The following is a 19,217-nucleotide window of genomic DNA, read 5'->3' as shown; positions in this document are numbered from 1 at the left end:
TGCTTTGAGACCCACTGGTTTGTTACATTTTTTCCTGGTGAGCAGGGTATACTCTTACTAGCTGGATAAAAGCAGGCCTCTGGGAGATTTACTTACCAAGAAATCCAAATACTAAGTTCAAGTTAAAAGGCATAAGGCCATAAAATTATCAGGGCAGAAGCCAGATCTCTGTGTACACCAACCTTTTCCTCTTCACTCATTGGTGTATTACAATTGTGAAAGGAATTTCTCCAGCAGATCTGTCTCTGCTTTGATGCTTCTCTTTAGGGACAGATAAATACTCAAGCAAGTTCAGACCAAGAAATGAAAAAAAGAAGCTTGAAGATCCACATAAAACAACATCATCTACACTATATTGTAGAAGAAAAAATTCTTAGAGAAGAAATGTGTGCTTATATGACTGATGGTATGAATAATTATATTCCAACTTCAAATTATGAAAGAACTCTGGAAAACAGTTTGATCAACAAAGTCCATAAAACTTGGTTTTATCAATGACTTGTATTTTTAGGCTGTATTTTTGGGCAGAAAGAATTATAACATTGCTATAATACTAAAGATTTACCATGCAAAAATGCCTCCCATGGAAGAAAAAAACCCAAGAAATGTCAACCAAAATTTAGGTAATGTTCTTTTCCTAGGCCCCTCATTCAAGAAAGTCATTCAGCATCACTGACCAGTAAACTCAAGAAAGAGCTTGTTAGAGAGTTCCTTTTCCTTAAAGTTACTATCACACATTTGCATTTTTTTGAGCCCAGAATACTTCTTTCTGAAATTATCTCTCTGCTTTTGAGTATTTCTCTGTGAAATATGTATGTTTCTTTTCCATATCACTCTTAAAAAAAGAAGAGTTTTCTGTGATGAACAGACCCATATACTGCCGGAGGCATTAAAAAAAATTCTTTACAGGACTCATTTATGTCTTTCCTAGAATAATAAGGCCCTCAGTACCTTGGTTTGAAGTTCTTTTGGCTTGTTTTCATTTTGATTTTTTGTCATAAAAATGATTCTAACTTTCATTAGTATTCACTTCAATTAGTGATACAGATAGTAAGGTTATGGTTCTTGTAACCCAGAAAAGCTGAAGGAATGGAGAATGGAAATAATGAGGAATAAGAGGAAGCTTTCTGTATTTGTTTTCTAGCCTCCTGGCCTTGCATCAGTAATTCATGCACTGATACTCTTCACAGAAATTGTTATTAGAAAAATGACATTGACCTCCCTGGGCTTATTTTCTCAGGTCCAGCACTAGCAGAAGTTTGTGCCAGAGGTTGTTGAAGTGCAGAACCAAATGGTTTCAGTAGGAAAGGCCATTCATGTTCACTTTAGGCAAACAGGAAGCATATCCACTTGCATCATTATAATCAGATTTTTCAGGCTCAGTATATAATTTTAGGCCAACTGCTAAACTTTCAATAGCTTTATCTTTGTTTCTGACACAGTAATGTGTACCTCTAACTGAGCCATACCTTAGCATTTAGTCTTCTTCCTATTGCTGCAAGCTGTTTAGGAAGGGTAGGAAAATCTACAGCTATGACATACCTATTCAAGTGTCATGTTTGTTGAAACATGATGGCTTTGGAGTCCTGTTCTAGAGTTTGATCCAAAATACTTTATATATCAAATAGAAAATTACCTTATCAGTCTTTTTTGATTGAGAAAGCAATGTAAGAATCTCAAACAGTTATGAATTGTGGCCTTGTTTTCTTGAAGGTGAAAATACATAGATTCTCCACATTTTAATGCATTAACTGAAAATCAAGCTGATATTCTTTCTCAGTCCTAGGGCTCTTATCATTCCATAACTGCAAAATCACTACTACTGGCTTACTTACCAAATCTTAAAAGATGCAGGGATGATGTTTTGTTCAGTGACAGAAATGCCCCTGTTTTTTCTGCTATGTCAAACAAAAAGGTCTTGATGATTTTACAAGCATTTTAGCAATACAGAAAAACTAAGCACTGTTGTCATGGACATTCTACTCACACAAAATAACCTCCATGATTAAGTGAGGGTCTCATGTTCTTGCAAGATCTCTACATTGTAGATGGTGCACAAACAAACAGGCTTGTCCTCCATGAGAGCTAGGTCCCTCTGTGTTAGGTCTAGATTAAATTTTCCTTTGGAATTGTGGGAATGATTGTCAAATTTCTCCTAATTTGCCTCCCAAAAAATCCAATAATTTAAGAATCTAAGTCTTCATGAATGGAAATATTTGTGTCTTTTCAATAAATAGAAGATGAAATAATCTATGCATAGATACACTGAAATAGATATGACTGCAAGTAGCTGAGGGGTAGTGATTGCAGCCACGAAGCCAGGAAAGAAATGAACCGGGAATAAAGACATGTGTCCCTGAGTAGAATAGGTTACTACTAGAAAGAAAGTTGCAAACTACTTGGAAAGAGTTTTGTTGGTGTCTTGTTTCTCCTGAACACCTGTAATGAAGCTTTCTGATTCCATGGGTGAGTAGACTTCATAAACACGGCAAAGAAAGTACTTAAAGTCTTTAGTTACCAGAATCAACTTGTATTCAATTCAGTATTTTATTTCTTTAGTACTATTGGTCCCTCTCCACTCTTTCCCAATGTGCCAGTAAGGTAAGGAATCACAATGAAATTTAAATGTACAGACTTACGAGTCACACAGGTAAGATGCTGTATTAGGTGGGAGAGGCAGTTCACATTGCTCAGAACTATTGCTGTAGACCTTGTGCAGGACTATGTCCATACCACTGCATCATGTTAATGATTTGTTTTACTGGGATTTTGTATAAACAACATAAAATCTGGAAACTAATTTAAAAAGCAATAAAAAATAAACATAAGATACTGCAGATTTAGATAGTAACCTCAAAAAAAAAAAAAAAAAACCAAACAAACAAACAAACAAAAAAAAAACCCAAAAAAACCCCATAGAAATTGCTGAAGGTATACAGCATAGGTAAAAGTCCAGCATTTTCTTGATTAAAGCTGGGTCAGATTGGTATTGTTTTTGGTATTGCTATTGTCAGATAGACGGTGTTGTGAGGACATAATTTTTGATACTGAAGGCATATTCTTATAGTATCTGTCTGCATATATTTTCTTTCTTCTTCCCTCAGATTTTGCTAAATAAACTCTATGAAGTCTTTTTGCACAGAAATATCAGGAAAAAAATCATAATTATAGTCTCAAGTGGTATTTTTCTTTTCTTATTTCTCTTCTGAATGAGAAATTGCTTTTTAGATTCGATCTGCTCTGGCAGCAGCCACAAACCTGAGATGAGATTAATTACCTGGAATTCTTTGTGACTTAATCACACCAATGGAGATTTTTTTTTTTTTCAGCAACTGGAAAACTTAAAATATTTAGATACCTGAATACCATCCCTAGGTAATTCTAGAAACTTTAAAAGTTAGAAGTGGCTAAAGGACTAAGGGTGCCATAAATAGGACTCTGCTTGCTGCTTATGAAAAGAGTAATCAATTACCAGTGTAGCAGTGTAGCAGAACTACTAAGTCACAGATAAAAATCATCAGGAAAATGTTTTGTCTCTTTGTTGCTAGAATTGCTTTTCACTACTGCATATAAACAGGAAAAGGTATATAAAGAGTGATCACTTACTACTTGAAGTAAAGAAAGATACCCAAATCCTACATTATCAAAGTTTACTTTCACGTTTTTCCATCGGGCACTTTGATTGTTTTTTATGAGTTCCTCGCACTGACTAAAATTGTTGATTTGGTCGACTTCAAACCTTTCATCAGTTGTGGTGTTAACACAGTAGTAGAACTTCCCAGCAAACAGATTTACTCCCATGATGCTGAAAATTAGCCAGAATATAAGACAAACGAGAAGCACGTTCATGATGGATGGAATTGCTCCTAAAAGGGCATTCACAACCACCTAGTACACAAATACAGGGGGAAAGAGAAAAGAATATAAGCATATTTACAGCAATACATTTTTATATATTGTTTCACCATTCCTTAATAAATGCTTATTCAGAAACTAATACTATACATTTTAAAGCAGTACATTAATAACTGTAGCATTGCATCACTCCTTTAAATTATTGACATTAGTTCATGTAATGACAAGAAAATAAGTGAGATAATGACAATAATTAATAGAAAAAACAAAAAAGAAGACTTGGCAGTAGTAAGATGATGCCTGACACTGACTTGTTCTAGATAAAAAAGAAAAATGTGCTAAATGAAAAATGTAGACATAATAAAATTCTAAAAATGAATGAAATTATTATAGCTTAAAAAATGTTTAAAGCAAAATGGCAGTCTATAGATTTGATCAGCATAGTTTTGAAATTTAAGCTAAAAATATAAATGCCATGAATCTAGAAACTAAGCTCTACATAAAAGAATTATGCACGAATTAAAGACATCACTTTATTGCCTTATTGTTCCATGCAAGATTATAACAAAGATTAATTTCTTTGTATACGAAAGCAAGACAGGTTTGCAATATGTGTCTGCTTGTATCAACATAATTTATTTCAAGCTCCAGTCTTGTTGTTTCATTAATTAAATTAGCAATACCCTTAATTTATCTAAAAAAGGATATATTTAGGACTTCAGATTTTGCATTTTGAATTACTTTTGGGGGGTTACCTTCTTAGATATTTGCAGGCAAGATGTCAATCTATCTTATGTAGATAAAAGGTGCATTTTTCTGATATCTATAGAAATTAATCACATGTGTCTGTCAGACCTATCAAAACTTTTGTGATGAGCAGTTATTTTTCTTTAAGTATCCAATTCCAGCTTCTCATTTACAAGTTATTTTATTTAAAAGTTCACATTTTTTCTTCTGTAAACTTTTGGGACCTGGTAGGAAGGTAAAATAAAATATGAAGTAGGATTCTGACTTTCAATAATCTAAGTCCTGCAGCAAGGCAGGAAAGGATTGGCATGGATATTGGAGTACATTAAGTTGTCTTAGTCCATCTCTGTTCCCTGCAATATAGATGCATTCTCCCCACTACCAACATAGTTGTGAGCAAGCTCAGAACTGCTCAATCTTACCACCTGTATTTCACAGCCTCTAGAAGGCCTTTGGAAGAGGAATATTGTGGTTGTGTTATTCATCACTCAGCATCCTCCTCCCCTCTTCCTCCCAAAGATTATGGCCAGCAATTAGGATCTGTTTAGAGATCTTAGGTAGAAATGTTGATTTCAGGGCATATTTTCTATTCAATTAGAATGGTCTCCTCCATTGCCTGACAGTAGAAATGGGATCTTTCTGTAGCAGAATAACCCTTATCTTCTATAAAACCATGATTTGTTTTTTTAAGTTTAGCACTTCTAAATTTTAAAATTTTTTTTATATTGCTTGTATTTTTGGTGATGAAAGGATACCAGTAATAAATCTGTTGCTATTTAGCTTCATGGAATTGAGAACATAAAAATTAGAAATGGAATTAGAAATTCATAAATTTGTTCCAAGTCTGACCTGATCTATGATACTGCATAATGCTATTGCTGCTTTGAAATTCTAGGCCAGCTAGTGTTTGTCTTTTTTTCCCCCACTCATAAAAATGTTCCAGATGTGTTACACTGATTGAATTCCTCTGTTTAGTCTTGATGAAAAACCTGAAAATAAAGATGTCAAGAAAGAAAGATGGGGATTTAGTTCTGCAACTCAAATGAATCAAGGTTACCTCTGCTCACACAAAGAATGGTTTTGCAAAAATTGAGTGCCTGTAGCAGTTATCTTTATAACAAGCCTGACATCCATTGAACCACAGCACAGATCCAGAACAGGCAGCAGAATAATAACAGCAACAATAACTGTTACAACAATTATGAATTGATAATAGTTTTAGAAAAAAAGATTTCTGCAAAATGCATCAGTGCGTCTTGCACTTGATAATCTTTAGATGACCAGGTAATGCAGTCTCGCCACTGAGACTATGGAAAGATCAGCCACATCTTCTTGGATAAAAAGAGAACAGCTTCCAGCAACTGTTCCAACAATGCTTCCAACAACTTATTTCATAGAGGTCACTGAAAACCCATCAAATGGTAATAATTTTTGGTCACTACTGACCTGGCCTGGATGCGAACTGGTGACCTAGAGATGAAAGGCTCTGTATCCTATTACCAACCCCTTGAGCTATCCAGTCCCCCTGGAAAGTTTTTTAAGAAAAGAAGAAAAGAAAATTAAAACTTTAGAAGTTGTTTTCTGTTTGCATTTTTTTTTCTGTTTGATTTTTCTTCCTCAACAGCGTTGAGCCTTACCCCTATCACATTTATAATGTAAAACTGTGTTGCTACATGTTGGTCAGATGCTCGGCTGACTGTAAAGTCCTCTTTAGCAAGAGGTCTTTAATTTCTTCAACACATACAGTTGCAGGTAATTGCCGTATGAGTGTTTTTCTGTTTTACTTCTATTTTTTGGGGGTTTTTTTGTTTCTTTTTTAATGGTGTTTTGTTTTTTTTTTTTTGTTTTTTTTTTTGGTATTTGTTTTGGGAATTAGCTGAGATATCTCAGGATAACCAGGACATTAACTTAATATATATCCAAGATTGTACCCATACATACACAGACAGCAACTACACACAAGTTACAGCAAATGGACAAAAGAAAGGGAAAACCAATTGAAAAGTGAACTGAATGCAGAAAAGAGGTCAATTAGGATTTCTAAATGAGTTAATTTACCAAATAAAAATTGCCATTCTCATCTTGTTGGAAAGAGTCTGTAGAAGGTTAAAAGAATGTTGGCAACTACAGCTCCTATTTTTGCTTGCTCTTTAAATCTAGATCAAATATATATGATTCAAAATGCATTTTTCATTTTAAAAGGGGCTATTTCTCATGGGCCTATTTTCTATTATTTGTTGATACAGAATATAATGCCAGTAAATTGGAAAAAGATGTTTGCATAGTTGTTTCTTTGGTTTTATAAATTACCTATGAATTTCCTCAAGGCTGGGACGTTGCTGGTCAGGCTGACTCCAGTGAGCAAAGCTGCAAAAGCCCAAGTTGATTCTGCTTGTTCACCTTCCTATAACTTCAGGTAGGTGGAACAGCAATAAGAACAAGTGAGAAGCAACACCTGATGCCTAAAAAGACAAAGGAGCTCTAGACTATTTTACATTTCAGTCAACATTCATCCAGGGGGGAAAAAATAATTGTGGGAAACCATATCTTCTCTAGAAGAAAGCAGTATGTCATATATATACACAATTTTTCATGTTTAAATTTACATAATATTTATCTTCCAATATCAGATTTATATATAAGAGAATTACTGCAATACTAATTGTATGTCCTATTTTCTGGCCAATATGACTTTCTGTCAAGGCAAATTAGTAATCCAGATGTTTTTCATGGCTGCTGCTTGTATCTTCTTTTGAAAAAATCTCCAAAGAAAACAGTAAAAACTGGACAAAAAAAAATCAGTTTTGGTGTCATAACTGTTCATATGAGGATTGTACAAAACACTAGCTTTTCCCTGCTGTATGAATAGACTATAAAGAATCTTTACTAGATTGACTCCTGCTGTGGGAGACGTAGCTGAACACGTAGTGAGAAATAAATGTATTTTAGTTGCCAAGGGAAAGTATTTTCCATGGATCCTGACACCTCAGCTGCCACAGACTTTCCAGGAATTCCTACATTGGAGCTGAGTAATGGATATATCAGGACCTCCTGAAATCTGTAAACAAACAAGGAAAAATCTTTAGTAGTACTTATCCACTTTTCCCATAACTTTTGCAGATTCTGTGAAGAAGTTCCTAACTCTCTTCCTGGTGCAAACGAGGAGGAAGTTACCATCTTTGGGATGGAAAGGGAGATTACAGGACTGTGTGTGGAACATTCTTTCTACTCAAAATTAAGTACTTTTTTTGCCTCCACTTGGAACGTATCAACTTTGTAATTTTACCCTTAAATAGGAAAAGTTCCCAAAGAGCTGCCAGAGAGAACATTTGCAGTGAGAGATGGAGAAGTGAGCAAGTAGAAATTAGTTTGGATTCTTGGTGCAGCACATAGATAAGACTGCTGGAATGGCAGAGGGTAAATGAATGGACACAGATGTAGGCACAGGTGACAGTGGGATCTGCATTTACCATGTGCTCATAGTGAAGGACCTGGAGGACAACACACAAGGAAATCTAGAAGACTCTGAAACCATGCTGACTTGACCAAGTGGGTATCAAGTAACAGACAAGTGCATTCTCTCTTAAACTGTGGAAGAGTTGAGGCAAGGGAAGAAAGGAAATAGTAATTGTATGTAAACATACAGTAGCTATCCCAGGCAGGGGATCAAAAGAGCATCTGAGGCAGACCATGAAGAAACCCCACCTATTAATCAGAAAGATTAACTATCTGGTGCTATAATAATGGCTTTCTGTTCTCCCTGGTACTGTAAAATTGATGATGGAAACTGCCTTTCTCTGAAGTTAGAGGAGCTTCTTCTACAAGTCATAACACAGCAGTAAATCAGTGAGATTGGAGGAAACAGTTATGGGGCTTAATTTAGGAGCAGCTAAGTCAGTTGAAAATGTTTGTCACAAAAGCAATGGAAGTAGTGGACCTGAGGGCCAGCAGACAGAATAAAAACATGACCCAGTGTTAAGGATTAAGAGAGACCCTCAGCAGAGGCTCTGGGATTTTTGCCATGGTTGCTTAGTGTGAGGTTTGGAGGTGTCCATGAAGGAAAATGACTGGTGATGCAGTACAGGAAAAATATTCCCACATAAGATACCCTGTCTCATCGGAGTGCATACGTGGAGTTGGATTGAAGATGGCTGTTGAGAGAGAAAGGTTAAAACGAAGATTTGGTGAGGACGGAATAGTTTCTCTCAAAGTGAATTTGCAGCTGGGAATGCTAAGCATGTCAGTGTGGGAAAACTCCATTTATTATGCCTAGTGTTGTTTATCCTCTGCCTGTTTTGAGAAGTAGAATTCCTGTGCAGACATAATACACTCTCACAGACATGCTTGAGCCTCCTGCTGGGAGACAGAGAGCTCATAAAAGCACGGCCTTGTGATAAGCTGTGCATGCACAAAGCCCTTTCATATATTGGGGCAGGCTGTGAGCCCTACTGTCCCCACGAGGATGAAGTAACCCTAAGGGAGCTTGTGTCTCTGTGTGTCTCTGCCTCCCAGCATTGTTGGCAAGGTAATGAAATAAATTTACTCTTTGCATTTGAGCTGTGTTTTGCTGGTTGCCCTGGTTACCTGTTGATTCACACAATGGCTATCTAAGGATAAAAGTTCTTTACATTGAAAGGATAAAGTATATGTACTTTGCCACAGCACTATTGGAGATGGGAATTTTACTCAGAGTTAATAATGACAATTTATCCCATTTTATCAATGTTTATATCAGGTGATAAACATATGAGATATTGCAGTCTAGCAGATGACGACAGAACAGGAAAGGAAGAAAGAGAGAGAAGGAATTGAGAGAGAGAGATTGCAATAATTCTTTTACCTCAAAACTACAAATTTTGTCATTGAATAGCTTGGAATGGTACCCTGGGAAGAAGCATGCTGCATGTGCTTGGTGATCAGCTATGAACTGGCTGTAGAGGCAACAGTGAATGAAAATTAGGTATATCTGTGAGAGAAACTGCAACCTACTTGACATGATCCAAATAATGGTTAGAGAGGAACTAGGAGAAATTTTAGATTCTAGGAGCCTAAAAATGTAGAGTAATCTAAGTAATTAAAACTTTCTCATTTTCAGTTAATTACTCCTATTTTGTCTCAATGGACTTTTTCCAAGAAACTAATTTTCATAAGTTTGTCCCACAAATGGAAATCAGAGTGGTGCACCATGCACCATGTTGATTTGAATGTATGATCTATAATCCACTAACTATGTGCTAGTGTTCCAGTATTTACCTGACATAAAAAAAAAAAAAAAAAAAAAAAAGAAAAAAGAAAAAAGAAAGAAATCCCAACCCAAAAGAATCCCAATCCCAAACAAAAACCCCCGCCAGAATGAAAATCAAACACCCCTATCCCCCAAATGAAAAAATTTGAACCACAAACCTCCCTAAAATCCCTTCCATCAAGTAAGAATTTCCCTTAACCCAACTTAAAGCTATTGTCTTGTTGCCATTTTTGCACGTCTGAGAAGAGTCTGGCTTTGTCTCTTATCTATCTTCCAACCCAAATTACAGGTAATTAATGGATTTTCCCATTAATAGGTGTATACTAAAAAAACTAGTTTCTACTTATCCTACACAGTTTGCCCAAATTCTATATATATTCTATTCTACACTCTATTCTATTCTGTGTGCATATATATTTTATTTTTAAAGACATGATCTAGGGTTTTGTAAGGTCAGAATTAAAAAACATTTAGAAAAATGTTTAGAAAAGTTATAAGAAATTTGAAAAAATAAAAAGCCACTTATTTTTGCATATAAACAAATGTTTATCTTTAAGTCATGATTACTAAAAAATTAGTAAACCAAAAGTTTGGAGAAGTAAATTATGATGGTGGGCCTATACTATTATTTAAATCAAATTTTAAAAAGGCAAAAAAGGTTGTTTCCTGAAACAAACATTGAATGCATTTTGTCAGTGTTAGGCATGAGAAGGACCTTGTGTGAACCAATTGAAAAAATATATTTATGACAATGTCTTCAATTTTTTGAGCAAAAGGAAGACTGTGTTGGGAATATACAGTGAAGATTATTAGAAAAGTATCATTTAAAGCAGAGATTGTAAAAAAAGTTGGACTTAACTGAGAGTATGCAAAGTCAGGCAGGTGGAAAGAACCAAAGAGACCTGTCAAGGAGTTACAAGTGAATCTTAATCTGAACAATAATGAATAAATAAAGCTGAAGTAAGAGATAAAAGGTCTCAGAGGATAAGAAAATCACTCCCTGAACAAGACAATTGCTGTATTTTCTACTTTTCTGCAACTGTTACTGTACAAGTGCACCAAACTGGAGAATGCTTCTCATAGTGAATTTTGTCTTCAAGGAAAGCAAAATACTTTCTCAAACAATGCACCAACTATTTTTATAACACTTGGTGCTGGAGAAATTTCATACTATTGGGTGGTGAGTTTATATCTTGGAATGCCACAATTGTTAGCAGAGAAGTTCAACTAGGTGATTCTGAAGTTCTGTTCTAGCTTCAATAAGAAAGTTTAACTTGTTTAAAGTAGCAACAATAGCATTTGTTATTCACATAACAGTCTATTAAAAGCAAGCTACACTGTTGGATTTAACAGAAGATGAGGTTCTGGAGCAGCCTGATTCTGTTTCTCACCAGAAATCAAGTATGCAAAAAGTACTTTTGAAGACAATATAGAAGAAAAGACATAATTTTACATAATGCATTGTAAAATAAAATAATTATCTGCCAAGCCATAAATCACAGGGCTCCATTAGTTTGAGAAGACCTGGTAAATATTGTAAAGAGACATGAGCATGAAAACAGAGCAGTTACTTGACGTGGGAATAGTATCTTTGTATTTCACTGGATGCAGTAAAAAGAATCCAATTTCTTGCTCTCCTTGTTGCATTAATGAAATGTCATCAACTTTTACATGCCCTATAACATTTTCAATTCAAATCCAAACTATATTATGTATCCCATTAAATTTTTTAAAAATTTGGATCCTAACAGTGAGGGTTTTCTGTAAGATACAGCAAATACAAAACTGAAAAGAAATGGTATCATTTTCAATTATATAAAGTAACTCTTCAAAAGCTCTCTTCTTATTGTAGGATTACAGTCTAAAAAAATACTAACATGCTTCCTGTATGATTTATGAACATCTACATAGAAAGACTTCAAAGTTTAAATTTTTAAATTTAAACTGAACGACAATTTTTAATTGTCGTTCAGGAGACACAAAACATCTCAACAGACTTTCCTCAAAGCTCAAAGGTAATGAATAAGATCACAGTCCTCAGGAAGTTCTAATGAGTGCATGATGTTTAGATCAACAAAATATATTCCTCTATTTTTAAGAGAAATTTGAAGAAAATATTCACTCACTTTCTTGAGAGTGAATACATAATTCTAACTGTGAGATAAGATGCTGAACTTACACTGAACATGGCTGCTACTGATCCATCATTTACACTGCAGCTATAAAAACCCCTGCATTAGTGATATCCTCCTGCAGTTCATGCTTGCAAGGTTTGTGGTTTTAACAAGTGGATTTTACTAACGATTCTAGTGAATGCAAAATTTGTATATCGCTGATATGTCTCCTGCAGGACATTTTTAAACCCCAAGAAAGATAATACTCTTACTGGAATTTTGTAAAAAAATTATGAAAACTAGTTTCCAACACAGGCCAAAGAAGAATGACTTCAGATTCCAAGAAGGGATTTAATATGTTATATATTGTGTGTATACATCTGGAATTATTTACTTAATGTAACATATAGGGTGTTTTAAATTACTAAAAAAATTAAACTGCAGTTATATAAACATCTGTAGTTGTGACTATTCAGATCACAGTATTTTGCAGTGTGTTTAAGGTATTAAGAGTAATGTTCAAGACTTTCTTCAGGTTATTTTGAGTATATTAGTTATAAATTGAGTAACAGGGTAAAGCATAGATCTTTCCAAAACAATATATAAACCAGATTCAAATTTTTAAAGAAAATCAATTTTTATCTCAGTTAAAAAAGCCACTAAAAATCTTAAAATAGCTGACAAAAATACCCATTTGCTCATTTTCATGTTTTTTCTTTAACATTGAAATTTCAAAGAATTATTTCCAAAGATTTAAAGCAATTGAGAAGCAGTGGAGGATGAATATATAGAATCTACTTTTACTGATACTGGGATTTGCAGATGAGGTTGTCTCTCCTCCTAACCCTTAATATACAATGCAGTGATTAGTCAGACTGTACTCATTAAGGGTAGAAAAGGAGGAAATACTGTACCCACAATACAGGTAAGGGGAGGAACCAGTGGTCCACCCCATCCAAGCTGAAACATATCCTAAATGAAATAGAAATACATAGCCTCTTATTAGTTGTGAATCTGTAATGACAGACACTTGATGCTATGTTTTATAGCTCAGTTATATGAGAAATGTTTCTTTCATACTAATGAAGTTTTGAGTACTCTTGAAAATGCCTTATTGCCACTGGTAAGGGAATCTAAGGAATAGCCATTGAATTTTAGAGGAGATTTAAGATTTAAGACATCAAATACTCTAATTTAGATTTTAAAAGTTATGAAATTGGACTGGAAATTTGAAATACAGTAAATGTTTAAAGCCATCAGCCAGAAATATGCATAAGGCATGCAAAACTGAAAGTGCAAGTGTATTTCAGATTGTTTGCTGCCTTCTACTATTTCTCTAATAAATCAAGCACGGCATGTCATGCTTTATTTTGTGAAGTTAGACACAAATGCATGCTTTATTGTCACTTAATTCTCTAACTCAGCAAAGCAAATGTACTCAGTATTCTACATTTTCCAGTAGCATACCAATTCAGAACTAGCGCAAAAGCATTATACTGCGAGTAATAAAAAGCTAAACAAAAAGCAATGGGTATATTCAAATCTCAGTTTGCATCTACTTCTGCTTAGTACATACACTAATTGAGATGAGAATATAAACCCTAAGACAGAAATTTAAATTAAATTAAAGCAATCCTTTACTTTGCCTTCCAGCATCTGGGTGGAGTTGGTTTTGAGATTCAGTATAGAAAGTATTAAAATTTCTCAGAATTCAGTATACTAGCAGATATTCTAAATGCCTTTAATATGGCAGAATTCACTTCTGTGCTCAAGGCCAGAACAAGCTATGGATCGCCTGTACACTATTTTGGTGCAAGTGATTCATATATCTTATACTCACTTTAGAAATATAATTATGAAACGGCATAATTATAAAATTAATTGTAACTAAAGAGTATAGCTGAAGACTTCTAAGAATGTAACTTAAAATTTGAAGTGTGTTTCATATTTAGGCATAACAGAATAGTCATTAGTATGTACTGACTGTGTAAAATGCTGCACTCTTCCAATTTACCAGAAAGAAAAACTTATTTAAGAGAAACATTGATTGAATTAAAATAGTTGAGTACTTGGCAAATTGTTTTACAAAATGATGCAGAACTTCTTATATCCACAGCCTCTTGTGGAATACTTAAAATATTTTATATTTTCAGTGCAAAATATGCACAGTTTTGAACATAGGTAAACATTAAAATTTAAATACATGCTGAATATAAACTGTTTTATCACAGCTCAGTGTAGGTATGGGCAATATAAAAAAGCTAAGAGGGCTGTTTTATCTTTATTTTCTGCAGACAGACAAAAGAATCTCTTTTTATGAATTCTTATGAAATGAACTTGGTTTCTGAGAAGACTTCAATTTGACTATAGTTTTATGAGCTGGTCAATTATTTATTATTTGAATCTTTTTACTGTTCGTGAGTCATTCATAAAGTAATGCCAACAACTGTCAGTAGGCTCTTTTGAATACTTGCCAAGTGCTTTGGAAAGAAGCCGCTATTTCAGAAGTGCAAGTAGTAACTATAAGGCCTCTATATATTTGGCCTGTCGAATCTGCTAAGTGACTGGAATCAGGTACTTCATTGACTGTCATTAATATTGGAGGATAGGGTTGAAGCCTATTTGCTTTTCCAAGTTTCTCTGTGATTCCTAACCAGTAAATTGCTCATGAATTATTCGTGTTGTGTAGATGAAATTCAATCATATGATTGGGCTCCTGGCAGAGTTTCATAGTTATTCAGCAAGCAGTAAGGGAAAGCAATAAATAGATTTCAAATAACAGGTACCTTAATAACAGCTTCTTTATGCATAAGTATCCTAGAGCTTGTAAGTGGAAAATTTACTAAGGCAATCATGTAAAGATACAGAAAAAATGAATAAAACATTTGGCAATCAATTTTAACATCTTTTTAGAAATGGTCTTTTCTTCCAATATCATTTTAATAGCTGCATTTTTTTTCCTCCCTGAATAATGTCTGTACTGGTCTCCCATTCCTCCTGCAGCTGACCAGAACATCATTAAAACATAAAGCTGACAGCAGTTTCCCAACATTTCTCTGCACAAAACCACATACATTTATCTGAATGTTCATGAACATTCAAAGAAAGACAAAGAGAAAATGGCTAAATCAAATAGTTGCATATTCTGTGGTACTTGACCAGCTCTTACCCTGCTGAATATCACTTCATGAGTTTCATATAAGGAGAAAACTGCTAAAGTCAATTTGCTGCATAAAGCTGAAATTTATTAATTCAGTAATCATTGGTTAGCAACGTATTTTCTGCTGCATTCTGAAGTGGAGATAGGTAGTCTGCTGAATACAATTTCAGGAAAAGAATTAGAAGCCTCAGTTTGACTTAATTAATCTTCGATTTTTTAATGAAGATTTTGCATTGTTTCCTCTTATGTTTCCATGATGCAGGAAAAAGCATTCTCTTAAAGCATATTTCATTGACATGCATATAGAGTTAGTTTGTATTCAGTGGCTTTAAGGAACAGAAGGTATAAACAAATGAAAAAATAAAATGCCTTCTTGAGTGAGATGAATAGTAAGCAGGGCCTCTAAATTATTCAGAGTAGCAAGAAATAACTTTATATACATTGTATTGAATATTGAATAGAGATTAGTTGAACTAAAAGAAGCATTTAACATACAGAAAGAATAACTTCATAGAGGAATCAAACAACTTGATTTGCTTTTTAAGTCAGCCAAACTCAGAAATAGATTTAAACCACTAGTGGAAATGAATGTATCTGTAGTATCATCTAATGAAATTCAGTGGGGTTAGATTAAAGGGGGTTTATAAAATAAAATGAAAAACGAAGAAGTTCAATTTCTAGGAGAAAATATCTTTGTTAACTAATGCTAAATTAGATTCCTGTATAAATATTTTGATATATTTATCAGTAAATAAATCAATACAGTTGTGTTACATTTTATTTATAATTAGGACTCTGTTAAGAGTTCATAGTTGGCAATTTCAAAGACTCATATGAAAAACTCCTGAGATTGGCTAGAAAGTAAAGTAACCTTAATGAATATAAGTTCTGTGTGATAACTGTATATGGTTTTAGGTGAATGGATGAAGCTTTTTGCTTATCTGTTAGTAAAAGATATGCGATAAAAAGATAGTGCAGCCTTTCTGCATGGACTCGTCATTCCTTGTTGTGCATGCATGTATTCCTTATATGCATGCATAGTTTCAGACACTTTCACGTTGTCTTACCCTCATGCCTTCAAATCGTGACAAAGCTCTTAGAGGTCTCAAAGCTCTTAGTGTCCTAAGGGACTTAATGGCACCAAGTTCAGAGTAACCCAATGCATTTGCTGTTAAGCTAACCAAAGAGACCTATATGAAAACAGGAAAGTAAAAATTATTATATGGTACCTTCTACTTTACATACCATAGATGAGAGATATACACTTCGTTAGAAGATTCTAATTTTGGATCACTTTCTTCAGGAATAGGGAGTCTTTCAAGTTAAAAAAAAAAAAAAAAAAGAAGAAGAAAGAAGCAATATGAAAGGTGAATAGGTAAACAAACAAGCAAAAATATAAGATAACTAATATCTGGAAACATTAGTACTTCTGAATTTCATCCTTTACTACTGATCTGAGGACATATAATACCACAAAAACTGAATTACAATAATCTCTCCTTTTTACCAATTTAGATATTGGTCTTATTTTTTCTTTGTTTTACAATACTTCTGGGATCAGTAGTTGTGGTTGATAATGTCATTTGATTGCCCACAACTGAAAGGGAAGTGATTGAAGTTTGTGTTGAACTACATGTGGATCGCAGAACAACATTGCTCCCTGAAAATTGGTAAAAAGGATTATTTTTGCTATAGGCAGTTATACTGATTAATCCTTTTGCCTGACTGCTGAAATTATGTGCTTTACAAGGTGACATTTACCTGGACTATGCTGTTTCTAAGACCTTAGAAGAACAGTTCCATAGGTGGAAGAATTTGACAAGCCTTTAAATATTCCATGTCCCTACATTACCTCAGTGCGAAATACCACATTCTCCACATTTGCTATGGCTCCTGTCCAAAATATCACTTTCTGTTTGTTTCCCATTTCCCCTAAATGTTCCTTCATTATGCTGTTCTAATTACTTAAGTATTTATTGGGCCAAAAATAGCATAATGTTCTCATATACTCTTTATTATAAAGAACAGTGTATCAGGTAAAAAGAATTCTAAGACTGTGCTCATATTTAAAAACAAGCATTATATGTGCAATTTTTAGCTGTTAAAAGTAAATAGCTTTTCTGAACTTTTCAGCAGCTCTAGCAAGCACGAAACGTGGTTCTTCTGAAATCTAAATTTCCTTTTTCCAGCACATTCATCGTATTACTGAAAACTTTAAAATTGCCTTAATCTAAAAGAAAATTAAAGAAAATATCCATGTGTGTAAATCCAGCATATATCATGAACTAATTCAGACACTTGAATATGTACTATACCTTCACATCATGATGTATTCACATTTTCACATTCACAAGATGGCTGTTCGGGATAGTACAATTTAAATAAGGTCAAATATTAGAGAAAATTGGTTTAAAAAATGAACAGCTGATTCTGCTTCTTGCATGCTTGTTCAAGCTTTTTTGTTGTAGGTATCACTTAGGTACCCATTTTGAGAATTTCAATACTAAAGAGCAAACTGTTTTCCAAGAGAGGGTATTTTCTTTGTATGAAACATGGCTATATGTAGCTGTATATGTGGAGTTGAATCCTCAATATATTTAAACCACAATGTATACAAATCAAAAATGTTGTAAACACCCATAAAAAAAGAAGGGAGGACAAAAAACAAACTGAAGAAAATTAATTGTTCTGATGCTCTAATTAGCCCTTGTATGATGGGAGCACATTGAGAAAGTGTTGGATTTTTGGCAAAACTTTGGGACAATAAATTCTTATAAAGATCTCTTTTTGCCTATTCAATGTACATTTCTAAGTCATTGAAACCAGGACAAAAATAATCTTAATTTTAAAACTGAGCTTGTTCAATATTTGGTTTTTGTATATGTTTTACCAGAAATTACTGTCTTGAAAATATAGTGACTGGTTCTGGTTTTGTAACTCTGTAAAACATAGTATTTGACGTTCACCCACAGAAATTCATGAGCTGCAGAAACAGTATGCATTCCTGCACATTGATGTTTCTTTCCCCAGGATATTCTTAAATGCTCCATAATTGTATCAATGCATCAAGAAATGTTCTCTCCCATTTCACAGCACAGTACTGTAGAGCTAGAACTATGAGATAACCCTTGCAGCAAAGATTTCAAACATGCCTGTGAAGACTGCAAGCTCACTAGTACTTATTGGACTTCAATACTAATTAATCCACACTACCAGTGCTAGAGATAAATCTTTCTTTCCTTGTGGAGCCCTTAATTTATCCACATGCTGAAATTTGTGGATATGATATTCATTTTCTTGCCAGAGGAGTTTTGATTCAGATGTTTGTCTGATGTCTGGTGGATCAGACACACATCTAAATGCAGAGTTCAACCTAGACCACAGCAGGAGGAATGATGGGTCTGAAGGTGGGAGCGAGCATCCCAGGCCAGAATGCAAGGCAGGATGACCTCTTTCAACAGCAGTGTTGGGAACAACCCCCAAACTGCTTGGGAGCTACCATGCAAGGTCCTTGTGTTCAGCAGGAGAACTTCCAGTCTCTCTTAACATAGCAAGGCAGTGCTGCAAACATTGAGTGAAAGAGAGAGAAACATGGAATTTTTCCAGCTACCTTACTTTTCAAATTGAAAAATAGACTAGTTGGCATTAATAGATATTATGGCTGCAGAGAAAGTAAGTTTAAAAATTATCAGACAAATATAAAAGTATCACCTAGGAAATGCACTACATACATCGACAATCAGGAAGTCCAGCCAGCACCAGGCATTAGTAAAATATGTTTGGTAGCCATAGGCCACCCACTTCAGCAGCATTTCCAGAATGAAGATGTAAGTGAAGACCTTGTCAGCATATTCCAGCATGGTCTTGATAGTTTTACGTTGTTCAATATATATGTCTTCAAAAGCCTGTGAGTATAAACATTCAAAGCTGTGTTATGTTTGGTTACTGCACATGCTTCAGGTTGTAACACAACAAACCAAAGACAACAAAAAAAGGAAATAATATTTAAGAAAAGGCAAGGATATGTCATTTCTATCTAATGCTTCTTTTTCTGATAACTCAGTATATATCTGTTTTCTCCCTATGGAAATATATT

At 34.3% G+C, this 19,217-nt stretch overlaps 1 protein-coding gene across 1 annotated transcript in view; it reads right to left on the bottom strand.

The window, feature by feature from the left end:
* The window catches only part of LOC128809856 (sodium channel protein type 1 subunit alpha-like), a 91,344-nt gene that overhangs the window by 9,606 nt on the left and 62,521 nt on the right, over positions 1–19,217 (bottom strand). Inside the window, exons 20-22 of the mRNA XM_053982235.1 lie at positions 18,853–19,026; positions 16,189–16,311; positions 3,607–3,888 (exon numbers count right to left, since the gene is read on the bottom strand). Of these exons, the coding sequence (XP_053838210.1) occupies positions 3,607–3,888; positions 16,189–16,311; positions 18,853–19,026 (579 nt within the window). The remainder of the gene's footprint in view (positions 1–3,606; positions 3,889–16,188; positions 16,312–18,852; positions 19,027–19,217) is intronic.

The sequence above is a fragment of the Vidua macroura genome, chromosome 7 (genome assembly GCF_024509145.1).
Source record: "Vidua macroura isolate BioBank_ID:100142 chromosome 7, ASM2450914v1, whole genome shotgun sequence".
Classification (NCBI taxonomy): domain Eukaryota; kingdom Metazoa; phylum Chordata; class Aves; order Passeriformes; family Viduidae; genus Vidua; species Vidua macroura.
The sequence above is the reverse complement of the archived record's forward strand: the minus strand, read 5'-3'. Positions and strand labels throughout refer to the sequence as shown.